At 45.2% G+C, this 15,768-nt stretch overlaps 1 protein-coding gene across 3 annotated transcripts in view; it reads left to right on the top strand.

The window, feature by feature from the left end:
* Arhgdib (Rho GDP dissociation inhibitor beta) overlaps positions 1–15,768 on the top strand; it is an 18,234-nt gene that overhangs the window by 184 nt on the left and 2,282 nt on the right. The window contains exons 1-5 of one of the 3 annotated variants that reach the window (XM_021165169.1): positions 38–143; positions 7,996–8,185; positions 9,463–9,546; positions 12,071–12,147; positions 14,722–14,785. In XM_021165169.1, the coding sequence (XP_021020828.1) occupies positions 8,008–8,185; positions 9,463–9,546; positions 12,071–12,147; positions 14,722–14,785 (403 nt within the window). In that variant the 5' untranslated portion in view covers positions 38–143; positions 7,996–8,007. Of the gene's footprint in view, positions 1–37; positions 144–248; positions 357–7,995; positions 8,186–9,462; positions 9,547–12,070; positions 12,148–14,721; positions 14,786–15,768 lie in introns of those variants that run through there. The other 2 variants (XM_021165170.2, XM_021165171.1) reach the window with 2 other exon arrangements.

Below are 15,768 nucleotides of genomic sequence, written 5' to 3'. Positions count from 1 at the left end.
TCTCTCTCTCTCTCTCTCTCTCTCTCTCTCTCTCTCTCTCTCTCTCTCTCTCTCTCAACTTCCTTCCTGTTCTGCCAGTCCTCAGTCAGAGTTGAGAGACAGAGGTAACCTCCAGAGACACAGGGCCGACGAGAGCCTGGAATGTAAGTTGAATGCCTGAGGTGGGGAGGCTGCAGGTGGGCGCAGAGTCCTGTAGGAAATCTCAGAACCACCCTACTGCCCTTGCCAGAGGAGCTGTTGCTGTTCTTAGGAAGGGCGGTTCTTTAAACCGAACTTCATGATAAGAAAGTGCTAAAGAGATTGCTGGAGCAGAAAAGGGGAAGTCAGCCCTGAGAAGGGGAGACAAGCTGAAGGAGGTAGGAGAGAGTACCCTGCTATCAGAATGTTCTAGAGAAGGGCTCTGGGGATACCTGGAATGGGGGCGGAGTGGGGGGCAGCACTGGGTGGTTTCCTTGCTAGGCAGGAGCTGGAATTTGACTGTGCTCAGGAAAAGGAAAACCCTACCTCTGATACTGACTGTGCTGTGGATGGCGGCTTGTGCTGGGGTGGAGATGTGTGGTTTCCTGTTTTTAAGCACACTTTAAAGAGACTGTTTGAAAAGAGAGAAAATATGGTTCAGAGCTGTCAAATGCTAAGCTATTAGCAAAAACCAGGGGCATTAAATTCCTGCAGTGGGCTGGGCAAGAAGATATTCACTGTGACTGCCAAAAAACAAAGCAGCCCTTCACATCAAGGGGAACTGGTGCAGACCCAGAAGATGTGGAGAAAACTGTGGGAGAGGCACTAGGAGAGTCTGCGTGGGCCCAGCTATAAACGTGGTTGGTGGGCCTTCCAGCTGTTGTGGTCTGAACTTTGGCCTTGCTAGAAGGGCTCTAGGCATCACTTGGTATGCTTTCCTCTCTTTCTCAGGTTTTCCAGCCAGCAAGTGCTAAATGCCCCATCTCGGGTAACTGTAGCATGGGTCTGAGAAGCTCTGAGCAGTTTTTCACTCGGGGGTGAGGGAGTCAGAGGACTCTTACAGGAAGGCCCCCAAACCACCCCTCCACAAAGACACGAAGAGCCTTCTGAAGTCAGGCTTAGCACACTGGATTCCCCACATGAGAACTCAAGAAGAGATCAGCGGTGACCTGCTGGCTGGGAATTTGTCACCAGCAGGTGCCATTTCTCTCTGTGGCATTTCTAAGAGTGTACCCCTGCCCATTTCAAACACAGCGCAAGTTTACTGACAAAATGAGCTTATCCTTTTGTGAGTCCTTCAGGTTTCTGATAGAACATCATCAGCTCTCCTTCCACGTGGCCCACACTCTGCCAGTGAGAAACAACCATGACTAGCCGGCCTAAACCTCATGGGCATCTTCTTGCCCTCGGAATTTGGTCCTTCACCATTTTGGAGATTGTGAGTCTGTCCCAGAGAGACAGGCTTTGCGCAGCCTCGCACAGTTTGGTTTCCACTGTAAGCTCAGAACGGCAGAGTTATTCTGAGGGGGATTTACAGGAATACTCCGTGACAAACTTGAGCTAACAGGAAGGGAGAAGAAGCCCTGGGGGGTGAAAACTAAGCAGAGAGAAAAGACAGCCAGCGTTGGCTCAGAGCCCTCTGGTGTGCCAAGCCTGGTATTGAGAAACTCACGGTTTTCATACTGAGAGAATGGAGAAGAATATTAAGGAAGTGTCCAGCAGTTCATGTAGTGGTACAGTAAGAGTTGATAGCCTTAGACATTGTCTCTGGAAGAAGATTTCTCTAATCCCACATATGTCTTTGTTTGTACAGCAGCCTCGCTGCTGAGATGGACTACATTGGTGGATGGTGGGTTGAGTCCCAGGTAGAGTCTTGCAGGCCTCAGGTCTTGCTTGCTCCTGAAAGATCACCGGTACTTTCATCCATACAATAAGATCTTACCAGGTTGCCCTTTATTGATAATATTCTGGATTCCTCAACCCAAGCTGGCTAAAACTCCACAGGGGATTCCTTGGGGGTCTAATAATCTAAGTTCGAGTGTCCATGAAATTGTCTTTGACGTGTCACATTAATTTAGAACCTTGGTGACTGTGTCTAGTTTTTTTTTTTTTTTGCCTGGTCATGGCTTCCAGAGTGCAGCTGTCTTTTAAGATTATTTAAAGTAGAATTTGTGAAAGAGGAGTGTCACGCTGTGTGTGTGTGTGGGGGGGGGAGGCATAGTGATTCATACTCTTATCTCTTTCTGCACCGAAAAACAGAGCTGGAAGAGCGCGCTTGGAATGCACAGGCAGGAAAGAATAGTCTGTGGTCCTCAGTGGGAGTGGTGAGGCCCGACTTTAATTCCGGCATTTGAGAGGCAGGGCATCTCTGTGAGTTCCAGGTCAGCCAGAGATACAGAGTGAGACCCCGTCTTTTAAAAAGGTGTGTGTGTGGGGGGGCATTTTTAAAATGAGAGAAAGGGAGAGAGAGAGAGAGAGAGAGAGAGAGATCTTTCTAGAACCATGTCCCCTTCGTTGCGTCATACAAGATGGGTTCCTCTCAACCACTAGCTTGGATCTTCTCGTCCAGTTTTGGATGCCCATGCAGCTGCCTTGGTAGAAAATGGCCTTGGGATGCCCCAGAAAGGGCCAGATCTTTCACGTGACTAGAAATACTGAAGGGATTTCTCCAGAAGCAAGAGAAGAGGCCTTGTGGGTGTGCTGGCAGACAATCTGGGGTCTCTTGACGCCAGGCAGCAGCAGAGGCAGCAGGGCAGGCTGTGACATGCGCAGTTCTCAGCAAGAACCTAGCTCTGGGCGCTTGGCCCTCCTGTGGGAAATCCCCTGCTCCTGCTCTTCCCACCCCCACCACACACACACATCTCTCCATGTCTTCCCCTTAGTGACTCAGAGGTGCAGGGTAAGACCCCCGGCCGACCCAGCCTTTCAACGTTGCGAGATCTTCCTGCATTTTCCCCTAGCCAGGGGCAGTGTGTCCACTAACTGCTCTCTGAGCCCGCTGATTCATCTCATTCAGAGCGAACCTTCTGTCAGGCAAAGGGTCAAGAAATAAGATCGAAAATAGAATTGTTAATGTGAGGTATTTCAAAAGAAATGCAGTAGTCACTGTCCCATTTTTGCGTTGGATTTCATTTATAAATAATCCTCACAGGTTCCTAACCTTCGGGTCCTGTCCTTCCTCCGCAGAGAAACAGACTGCATGCTGAGGAGGAAGGGCTGCACAGGACCAGTTATACCCAGGGGGAGCCCTTCCTCCTCGGGACGTTAGGTCCCACAAAACACATAATGACAGGGCCACGAAGGAAGGCAAGGCAAGGAATTAATATTTATTAAACATCTACTGGCCAATTCAGCTTCCAATCCAGCCTTTTGATACCTTGAGGAAGGCTCAGTTTTTCTACATCTCTGGTGGATGTTAATAGCTTGCTTAGGTCCTATAAGAAGTTGGTTTTGGAGCCAGGCTTTGAGACCCCTGGTCCACCTTCCTCAAAGTTCATGCTTTGTCAAACATGTAGGTCACTTTGTTAAATTCACCTGGGGTGGGATTTATTTCCTAGAAACGTAGGATCTCGTATTTTTTTTTTATGGCCATCAACTCATATGAAGCTATATTAACAGCCAGACATGTGTGCACTGACTCAAGGTTAAGTCGTATTTACGATTTCCTCTTGTCCTTTTCTGTTCCTGTAACCTGTGGCTCACATTGTCTCCTGCATGGTGGCTGGTGATTCCTTGCAATAATTCACGGGATGCACCGCGTACCTAATTTGCTAAGTTTTGACTCAGAACAGTTTGGTAACTGTTTTAAGATAGTCTTGCGATGCAAAAGGTTTAGGTAAAAGAAAGATGATTTACCCGGGGGGGGGGGGNGGTTATGTTGTGTTTTATAAAATTGTGGTATAATAAGGTGGGAGGGAGCACCTCCATGGGCCCTGCAGTGGTGCTCCCCTGAGGAATCGCCATCATGAGACAGGCCTAGTACCAAAGGAAGTTTACTGGGGGAAGGGAAGGGGACCTAGAAAAGGGGCAGAGACAGAGAGGGGGCAGAGAAGGACAGAATGACAGAGAAGAGAGAGGGGAAGAGAGGAAGATGACAGCTGGGAACAAGTGGAGAAGAGAGAGAATAGGAGATGGAGAGAGACGGGGGAAAAGAGAGAGAGAGAGAGAGAGAGAGAGAGAGAGAGAGAGAGAGAGAGAGAGAACGAGAGAACGAAAGAGCAGCATTCTTATACACCTGGCTCCTGGCTGGCACCTGGCAAGTGGAGACCACAGGCTATTGCTAGGTAGCTGTTGGGCGGAACCTAGTGGAATTGTCAATAATGTAAAATGTAGCACCTTTGAGAAAATAGTATGAAGTTCAAATAATTAAACACTTATACTCTGCTCTTAAATACACTAATGAGGCGAAGTAACTGAACAGTGACTCAGCGGTCACTCACCTGCAGGCAGTGAGATACAGAGAGAGGCTGGGGACAGTGAGTGACTCATCTAAAGACCATCTCTCAAGGTAGAGAAAGGAGAGTCCTCGTTGCTGAAACATGTGCCCAAGAGTTCACTGCCAGAGAGCCAGAAGCAACCTCCATATGTGAGGGGGGCTGTTCAGTAAGGAGATGATCACCCCCAAATGGAGTAGATCTAACCACTAGCCACATGGCTACACTCAAAGACACAGATACCACCTGACATCCTCTGGTCCTGTGTATCCGACATTTTGGGTGGATAATTACCGTCTTGATTTTTGGGTTCAATCTCAACGATCCAGCAATGCCTCAGGAGCAAGGGAGTTTTCTCTACAGCAATCAACTGGACTGCATTCACCAGAAAGTTACAGGTTCAAGGTTCTGTTTAACCTTAGACATTGTCTTAGACAGTGATAAGATTATGGAGGACTTCAGGGTCTGTGAATCTGTGGACTAAAGGAAGAAAGAATCATAACCTTATTCTTTTCCTCTTTGGACTAAGGACCAGGATGATTGTTATATTTTGAAAGAGTTCTTTTGATTTTACTTTTATGTGTATGGCTGTTTTGCATGCGTGCTTTTGTGTGTGCCATAGAAGCAAGAAGAGAGGGCTGGATCTCCTAAACTAGAGTTACAGATGGCTGTGAGCTTCTGCATGGGTGCTGGGAATCAACACCGAGTCCCTTGGGAGAGCAGCTGGTGCTCCAGGCCACCGAATCATCTCTCCAGCCTTTGCTTAGCAGATTTTTTAAGAGTCCTGTCATCTCCAAAACGTGAAGAATCACCAATCAGACCAGCTGGACCTTGTAGAAATGACCAACTTCTATTTCTTCCCTGGCTCTGACCAGCAACTTAAATGTCAGTGTGCTCTGAAGGGAGGGGTTTGTAAACTCTCGGAGCTCACCAACCAGCTGCGACCTTCCCGCGGCTTTGATGGCGAATAACCTCTTCAGTTATTTTGTGTTTATTACCGTAGTAGCCACCTTTGCACAGTGAGTGACTTTGGATCATCTGGTCTCTTATCTCCTTCTTATGCTACAATTCTTGTCAAATCATTGTAATGTAGCTGGGAAATATCTGCTTTTCCTGCTCCAGTTTCAGACACCATACATTGTCTTCTACCTTTCAACGTCTTCAAAAAGTTGTCCCGGTTTTATGAGATACTTATAAGTTTGCAATTAATTATGACAATTTAAATTATATAAATTTAAATCATAAATAATTAAATTTAATAATAAGATTAAAACCCAGATGGAAGAATTGATTTGGCAACGTCCACACAGTTACAAGTTTGCAAGTCCTATATCAGCCTCTCCTTCCTTTCTCTCTCCCCCCTTCCTCTTTTCCTCCCTCTCTCTCTCTCTCTCTCTCTCCTTCCTCTTTTCCTCCCTCTTTCTCTCTCTCTCTCTCCTTCCTCTTTTCCTCCCTCTTTCTCCTGCTCTTTTCAAGAATGAGAATCCACAGCTTTTGCAGGGCAATGAGATCGTGAGCTAACGACTGGGTATAGTGACACCATCCAACAGTCAAGTGCTCAATGGTGAACTGTTAGAATTGTGTTCCAGAAGGTTCTGTCCTGTGAGCTGAGCTGCACTTCTCCATGCAAATAGCCTCATCCTCTGACGGGTTGGTTATGGATTCTCCACTCTGGCTATCCGTTAGGCTGTCATGACCACCAGATGAGAATGTGCCTCACATGATTCGTCTTTTCTAACTTGTTCTGCATCAGCCCCTTAAAGGTTGTCCTCAAATTGCAACATCCACCAGCTGCATCCTTCTTTATTTTTACCTCCAGTTCATTCTACTCTTTCTCTGTGCACTGTTTGGAGTATGAGCTGGGTTAGTCCTTATGTTTTCCCTGGTGATCTCCAGAGTCATGGCTGTTGATCTCTAGAGTCTCCTCTTTGAGCAATGCCAGTGGTTTAAGTGAGACAAGGGTTACCATAGCAACTGGCCTATCTGCTTCCTTCTGTGTAGGAAGTGGGCCTGGGCATTGCAATGTAGTTTTCAGAGCTACTAGGGGCTTTGGTGTTTGGCCTGATGTTTTGTTGGAAGACAAATGAAGAGGACCCTTGTTTCTCTCTCTCCCTTCCTCCATCTCAACTTTCCCCTCATCCCACCTCCATACTTCACCATTTCTTTTTCTTTCGTTCCATAAGTTTGCTTTTGTTAGTCTTCATATCTAAATTATTTTCCTTCTTGTTGCATTAGTAACATTAAGACCCAGAACTGCAGTCAAATTAGTCCATCAGTTTCCTCATCCCCAGAGAATTCCCAGACGTTCCCAGTGCCTCTGGATGGGATGATGTGATGGAGAATGTCTTAGGTGTGTGACTTGTGAGAAATGGAGGCTCTGACATTCTTGCCTGGACTTCACCTAGGCAGCATCTCCCATGGTCTGCAGACACATGCTATGACAGTCACAGCTGTGTCATGAGGAACCAGTCCCTTAATTCTCAGGTCTCAATTTTCCCAGCGATTCAGTGAGAAGGTGGACTATTTTACCTTTTAACCTTGTTTGAACTCTAAAAAGCGGCATTGATAGGTGCTCATCAACACTCACACACACAAAAGATAATATTACTCCATTTCCTTCTCAATTTTGTTTACACAAGTCAAGTAAATGCAGACACTGATTAGAGAAGGAGTGTGTCATGATCTGCCTATGTGAGATTTTTTGGGTGTGTCCAACCTTTTGACAAGTTCCACAATGTTGTCACGTATAAATGTCATGTTCAAGAATCATGCCATCAAGAAAAAAAATTAAAGAAAAATCTCATAATGTTTTAAGCTGATGATTTTGTATTAGGCCACACTCATAATTAACCTGAAGTGTGTAGAGAGAGCATGAGATCACTAGAAATACAGGAAAATACAAAAGAAAATGGGAAGCTGGCTGAAGGCCCCTAATAACAAATGTGTAATTATTATCTTGCCTAGAGGAATTTGAGTCCTTTGCTAATTTTGTGGCATGACAAAAGAACATAAGATACAGAGGGGAAGGAAGCAATCACCAATGATAATCATAAAATGCAGAGCTGCGCAGGCGTTATGGGTGGGGTTGGCACTCAAGAAGAACCGAGAACCCACCCAGTGTCTGCTCTCAAGCTATGATTAACAGCATGGGGCAGAACCGTTCATACCTACCAGGCAGGCATTAGAAGTCTGCTTTCCCCAGGGTTCCCCTTTAAGGTCTGATAAGTATTCAAGGAAAGAATACGTCAATAAGAAGAAAACAGCCATTTGACCACAGATAATTGTCCTGTGTCCATAAGTCAGCAAAACTCAGATTGCGCATATTGGGAATAGCAACAGAGCTAAGCTAGAATGGTCGATCACTGGGATTGTTTATGCTACATTTCTTCACTGTAGTGCATGGCTCACAGAAAACTTGTTTATAGCTTTATTCTATAAGCAAAAATTAAGACAAGTCAGAGAAATGACTGGGAATACTATCTATTTCGTGGAATATATGTGTTGAGGAACAATTTGAAAATCACCGATGAATACAGATCTCCACTAAGGTGGTATCTGTAGCAACCCCCACGCCTAATGAACCACCATTCTCTCTCTGAAATAGAGAACAATCAAGATGACGGAGAAGGATGCACAGCCACAGCTGGAAGATGCGGACGATGACCTGGACAGCAAGCTCAATTACAAGCCACCCCCTCAGAAGTCCTTGAAGGAGCTGCAGGAGATGGACAAGGATGACGAGAGTCTAACCAAATACAAGAAAACACTGCTGGGAGATGTCCCCGTGGTAGCAGGTGTGTGCGTGTCGGGAGGGGTCAGGGCAAGGCCTCCACGGAGACATGCATGCAATTGCTGTCACCCACAGTCAGGAGCAAAGGGCTTCCTGGTTAGGTGGGTGAGGCACCATCTGTACCTGCTGCCTAAGGTCATGGATTGTATAATTATGTTTTCTTTGGAGACTGTGTGAGAGTCAGAAGTGAAGCAGACAAAAATCACCCGCATGGAGCATGTAGAATTTCAGACCACAACTGCACTCTATTCTGGTCTCCACTAGTCCCTACTTTTTTCTCTCTCTCTCTTTCTTGGACGTTTCTTAACTATTCCTCTGTCTCTGTCTCTCTCTGTCTGTCTCTCTTTCTCTTTCTCTTTCTCTAACACACACACACACACACACACACACACACACACACACACACTGCCAGAACAAGACATGGCGACAGGCCTGACTAGACAATGTCTCAGTATTTGAGACTTATAATTAAGATGGGTCTGTGTCTTAGTTAGCAAGTTGGAGAGAAAAGTGTTTGTTTGTCTTATGTTTCCACCATCACAGTGCATCAGTGAGGGAAGACAGGCCGGGAGCTCTGGGGAGAACCTGGAGACAGAAACTGAAGATGAGAGACATGGAGGGGTGCTGCTTACTGGCTTGCTCCCCATAGCTTGTTCAGCCTGCTTTCTTATAGCACTCAGGACCACTAACCCAGGGGAAACACTGTCCATATGCGCTGGTCCCTCCCACAGCAATCATCAATCAAGAAAATGCACTACCAGCTTGCCCACAGGCAAGTCTGGTGGGAGCACTTTCTCAAGTAAGGGTCACTCTTTCAAAATGACCCTAGCTTGTGCCGACTTGACCTAAAAGTAGTGAACACAATCCATAAATGCCTGAATTAGAAAATTCTTAATTCTTCCATTTCTATAGGAATCAATACTAAACATAGTGAATCTGCCATTCTGTTTCGATTGCTATATATTTAAATTTCTCTTTATATTCTCTTTCATCATCCACAGCGTGAAACACACACGCCCTCACATACATGCACACACATACACTCATACACGCATTTGTATGTACACACACACATACATGCACACACATGCACTCATACACACATTTGTATGTACACACACACATACATGCACACACATGCACTCATACACACACTTGTATGTACACACACACACACAAACACATGCGTGCACACACACACACACTCCCATGCATGCACTCACGAGCTCTTCTCCACCTAATGCCCTTCTGTGTGCTCATGGTTTCTTTTGAACCCTGCAGACCCAACAGTTCCCAATGTGACTGTTACCCGGCTTAGCCTTGTTTGTGACAGTGCACCAGGACCCATCACCATGGACCTTACTGGTAAGTGAAAACATCTCTACTCTTCAGAGGGGTCTAAGATGTCACAGGGAAATTTTGATCTTTGTCCCTAATTCCCACTGGAGAAAACTAGCAGATGGCTCTTAGAGATGCATGTGCTGGTACCAGGCCACAACCATTGCATTCCCAGTGTCCACTGCTTTCTGTATTTAATGGAAAAAAAACCCAGCTCCTGACTCAATGTAGTGGAACAATTGAGAGTTGGACACCTTTTGTGGGTAAGTGTGTATTTATGCACTATTCTGCTTGTGTATTCGTGTTCATATGAAGAATACATGTGTGCATGCAAGTTAACCTCGGGGATCTGCTTAACGGATGGGCTTGCTCCACAAAGCGTGCTCAGCCTGTTTCCTTAAAGCACCAGGACCACTAGCCCAGGGGAACCATTGTCCATATGAACTGGGTCCTCCCGCAACAAGCATCAGTCAAGAAAGTGCACCTCAGGCTCTCTCACATGAGCTAGTCTGCCTGGCTGGTTAGCTCCAGGGATCCACCTGTCCCCCTTGCTCCAGAGCTAGCATGCACATCTTTATTTAATAAGGGGGGATATTATTTATTTATTGATTGATTTATCTCAGAACATTTTAAATGTGGGTTCAGGAAATCCTCGTGCTTGCCTGGCAAGCATTTTATTGATCTCGCGATCTCTTCAGCCTTCAGTTACTCAGTTGTGCAGTATTGACTTCAGATCTGTGCTTCCACGTGGTAACAGAAGAAACAGCTATTCTTGTAGGAGATAATGCAGGCGGAAATGCTGTATGTGGCTAAACTCGCAGTACTTATATGGTTTGAACACCAGTGAAAGCGCTGATCTTATCCCAGCTATGGCCTTAGCAGAAGGAGAGGAAAGCCCAACACTCCACAATAATGACAGACACTCCCCTGCCCCGCACACCCAAAGCTTAAAACTCTATTCCTAAACAATTTCTCTGACAAAACCCCAAAATACTAATTGGTGTTTATTTCACCTTTTGTGACTAACAGCCAACTGCTTTCATTAGGCAGATCTTGAGGAGATGAGCAGAAACTGGGAAGGGGGGGCATCATGGGAAAATAAACACCTATTGAGGGTTGGGAAAGGGGTCAGAAATCCAAATCAGGGGCATCCAAGGTAGATCTGTCACCAAAGTCAAAGCTTTGCAGAAGCCGGAAGAACGCACGGGTCTAGAGCAGTAAGTTTAGCAGCAGAGCTTCCTCTCACAGGGCCTGCGTGCTTTGCCTTATATGGATATTTCTGTCAAGGGGAGGAAATCAGGGCCTGAGAAGACAGGCTTCCTGTTCAACTGTAATCAGTAGAGCAGACACCCGGCAGGCACACATGCATGGCCCCGAGCTGCAGCATCACCCTAGGCAGAAACTCATTCTCTCATCCACACTCAGGCCTCTTCCTGCACTCGGCTGTGTCACGTGGCCAGGTACAACTGTCAGGAGTCGGTCTGGCGCTGCTGAGGACATGCCCAGACAGGACAGAGGACCAGGCAGAAGAGCTTGGTCTCTGTCCTCCTCTCTCAGAAGAGAAAACCTGCATTTCTGTCCTAAAGAAAGTGCTGGGCTAAAGTCATATAAGTGTTTATGAAGTCAAACACTTTCCCAAAGTATACGCATATGCATGCACATACACACACACATACATACATATGTGCACACACATGCACATGTATATGCACACATACACAAACTGAGCTATGCAGGAATATTTGGAGGAAAGACTAAAGAAAGCATCGTAATAGCTTTCCTAAGCAGGGCCTAAGAATTAATGGCAGATCTCGGGGTTATGAACCCTAAAGCTGTTACAATTAGAATGTTCTTCCTTTAAAAAATAATGTTGCAAATGCAAGTCTAGTGAGTCCAAAGTGAGCGCTTACTTAAATAATTATAAAAACTAAAAGTAGTTCTTAAAGCTAGGAAAGACCATATGTTATCAATTGTTAATATCAATTGTATGAATTGATGGAGGGAAATTTTCTTGAAGCCTATCAATTCTTTGAAAGCCAAAGGCTGATGCTCTTATATATCTATATTTTTACATTTCTTTGAAAGAAATCCTCATGTCTCCATCTAGCTATGTATATACATGACGTTTTTAATAGACAGAATATTAGCTCACTTTCTTCTAGGCTGGTTGGTTGATTGACACTTTTTTGTTACTGGCAACAATAAAATATAGTTATCTTCCTGAGTACTGATTAGAAGTTATGGGGAAAAAAAGATTTATCTTCACAACTAATTACTGGAAAAAACTGTATTTTTGGCATAGACATCAAACTTGTCGGAAAACCCTTTACTATGTTACTGTTTTGATTTTTTAATAACTAATTTGTAAGATTTCAGCCAGTATAGGATGTGTGTGTGTGTGTGTGTGTGTGTGTGTGTGTGTTTACACTAATCTCACACTCTGATGAATCACATAACCCAAGATGGGCCGAGCAGAAGATGCCGAAGCTTGGCTTTCATTCTTCATGGGGCAGTTCCTGGGGACAGTAACTTTGTAACTCCTCTTCTACAGGCGATCTCGAGGCCCTCAAAAAGGATACATTTGTGCTAAAGGAAGGTATTGAATACAGGGTGAAAATTAACTTCAAAGTAAGTATCTCCCCCATGGGCTCTTATCTTTCCTATAACCCATTTCTTGCATCATTGTGCTGGTATTCTGTTGACGTCACTGTTGTTTTGGTGACGGTTGTTGCTGTCCTTTCTCCAGCTTGGTTCTGGATTAACCTGTGTCTGCTTCTGAGCTCTTCCGCTCTTCCTGTGGAGATCCACCCCTACTTCCCATCTTCACCTAGCGGGGACATCATCACCCTTTCTCGGAACTCCTGCTGCTTGCATCCATGAGGCACACACTGCTGGGTGTCCTGCCGAGTCCTCCTTCCGCAACCTAAGCACCCAGAGGCAGGCTAAAGCTGTGTGCCCCTCCCTTCCACTGTTTCACACGACTTTGTAAATGGCAGGTCTTCATGGGTATATGGCAAGAAATGGACAAACCAAAGATTCAACAAATAGAAAAAACAAAAACAAAAAACCCAGGATTCCCCAACTGCTCAATGACCATTCAGATACAGGACCCGTGCTCTTAACAAAGTGGCTAGGAATCTCAGTGGCATTTGTGGATCAGGGGACCAGATAATAGCAAAGTTAAACAAGACATAAGCTCACCGCTCGTGAATAGACATATGTGACTAATTACGGATCCCGGGAAAACAACCTTGACTTTGAAAGCAAATAAGTGAGAGACGCACTGTTTTGCATCTCAGGGTTTGTTTGCCTTGGCTGTTGGTCATTTCCACTCAGTCATGTTCTCCAGGGCTCCACCAGGGAAGACCCCATATGCTCTCTCTGGTACACACTGGGCTCATCTTTCTACTGGGAGCAGGATATGATTCAAGGTGGTTCGTCAGCCACCCTCTACCACGTACTAAAATGCCTAAATTCTGCTCATCCTGGAGATATTTGTTGACACTGTCCCTTGAACTGTGGATGGCTTTGCTTCCTGCCATGCTGTTTACTTACCAGAGCAACTGGAGCTTGGGGGAGAGCCTCACATTTAAAATGCACAGAAAAACTTCACACCAGTCTAGAACTTGGTCATTTACACTGCTGAGCTGTCAATTTAGAAAACTCGTGTTTATAAATGACATCTCTTGACAAATGTTCAAGGACACTACGTTTATAATAGCAGTTGCCTACGATCCTCCAGCACTCTGTCTCTCTCAGGGTTCTTCTTATCCTAAAATTGACAGCACCCTAGAACCCTGGACGAGGGTGATTCTGTGGGTCCCCACCTCCTGTATGATGCCTCTTAAGTGTGTGAAGCATCTCTGATATCCACATCTCTCAGGTTCATTCATGTCATCAAACCTTCTTGCTTTGGGAGTGAGATATATAGTAGCCATATATATATATATATATATATATATATATATATATATATATATCTTTTTCTTCCCTAAATATGTTTCTATTAAGTGAAGCACTAGTCACACAGCAGATGCCTCTTTTAAAAATTCTTGCTATTGCTGGATTGTCTTTTCAGCTATGCAGTCTCACTGGGCCCAAGGGTCAGGCTGAAGGGTCATATAAAGATGAATTCATTTCCTCCCGTTCCCTTGGGCTAGATGTAAGAGGGGGGTGATAGGAAACGGGGATCTTCATTTTATCACCATCTCTCTGTAAGGCTGTTTTCATTCCAGCTGCTTTTGGTTGCTTTATCGCCCATGCTAACCTAGATGGTTTAGACTCTAAGGTGACAGTGTTCACTCTTGGGTGATTTCACCATCGGAAGAATGAAGGACAACCCTGGCGGTTTGGTCTTAACTATTGTACCCACTATGTGTACAGACAGCCAGAATATTTCATGGAGGACATTATCGAAGATGCTTTCGTTCCTCTGCAGTTGAACGTTCCCCAAGTCCTACAGCTATGAGTCAGTGTCCTCCTTAACTTGTTTGTATAGACATGACCACAGTGAAAAACTGACAGCCTACTTCTGGCCCAGGTATAATGAGTCATGGAAAACAAAATGCTAGACTGTCTGCAGTTTCATTCCATCTGGTGGATTTTCATTGAGCATCTAGGGAAAGTAGCGACAGCTCAGATAACGTCCATGGTGAGAGAGTCTGGCAGTGCGCACCAGGCACCAGTGGGCTCCATCCATTATTAATGGGAAAGGGTGTTTTGGTGACCCACAACCTTCCCTCTAGGCTCCAGTCTCAGTTACACAGCCTCTCCTAGCTGACTTTCCATTACCACTTCACTCCCACTTGCTTGTTTATTGTAGGCTATGTGGATCATTTCTGAGGGTATGGTGTTCACAGACTGACATAAAATTTTCCATTGGTATTTTCATAACCTCCTCTAAAACAGGGGCTGTGTTTTCACTAGCTAGAGATTATTGCCCAAGCCACCAAAGAAGGAGAAATATGGTGAAGAATACTGAGACGTTGTTTTCATTAACACCGTCTCCAAACGTAGTTAGATGGAGAAATGCTACAGCAGTCAAGGATGAAACCTGCATTGGCCGTGTTAAGTCTTCTGATTGGGTCTCTCTGATTTCGGTTTAGCTAGATGGGATGGTAGGAAATATTCAAACAAACAAACAAAACAGAAAAACCAGAAAGAGTCTCTAATCTGAATTGCTTGTGGGCTTCTCACCTACAGGTGAATAAGGATATTGTGTCTGGCCTGAAGTATGTTCAGCAGACATACCGGACTGGCATGAGAGGTAAGAGATTGGCCACAACTACTTCTGCTTGCTTATAAACTTACAAGAGTTGGTACAGGTACAGGTACAGGTACAGGTACAGGTACAGGTACAGGTACAGGTACAGGTACAGGTAGATGGCATGTCCACTTTAAGGAAAGGGAGACAGACACATCAGACCAAGATACGGAGAACATCATTAAGACAAGGCAAACTACTGGCCTTCAACATTTGGAATCTGGATTTAAATTTTTTACTCCTATGGAGAAATTAATCAAGATGAATTGAAGACAAGGTCAAAAAATAGTCATCGAGAGTGAAGAAGTGGATAAAGAAATAGCCCTTGGTAAAGTGCTTGCACAAATTCCTGAGACTGGGGCCTTAGAATCAACAGAAGCAAGCCAGCCTGGTGGTATGCATCCCATCCTGGAAATGTAGAGACAAAAGGATCCCAGAGCATCACTGGATGGCTAACATAACATTGGTGAGTTCCAGGCCAGTGAAAAGGTCCTGTCTCAAAAACAAAACAAAACAAAACAAAACAAAACAAAACAAAACAAAACAAAACAAAACAAAACAAAACAAACAAAACCAAGGTGGCTAGTGTCTGGGAAGAACACCTGAGGCCAACTGCCGGCCTGCACACCACGTGCGTTCTATGTGTACACACACACACACACACACACACACACACACACACACCAGATATTCAAAAGTAAGAGCAGTTCACAGTGTGAAACCACATCAGAAAAACAAGAACTTCGAGCCCTGGGCTTGTGTCCTAGGGGTGAGTATCAGGAGTTCCATGGGAGTGGGAGGAGCAGAGAGGTCATGTGTTGGGGTGAGCATCAGGGGTGCAACATGGAGAGGCAGAGAGACAGTGTTCTTGTCTCTTAACAAAGAAATGAGGACCCGGGCGTGGTGGCGCACGCCTTTAATCCCAGCACTTGGGAGGCAGAGGCAGGCAGATTTCTGAGTTCGAGGCCAGCCTGATCTACAAAGTG

The sequence above is a fragment of the Mus caroli genome, chromosome 6 (genome assembly GCF_900094665.2).
Source record: "Mus caroli chromosome 6, CAROLI_EIJ_v1.1, whole genome shotgun sequence".
Lineage (NCBI taxonomy): Eukaryota > Metazoa > Chordata > Mammalia > Rodentia > Muridae > Mus > Mus caroli.
Note: the sequence above shows the minus strand (reverse complement) of the source record. Positions and strands in the feature narration are given on the sequence as shown.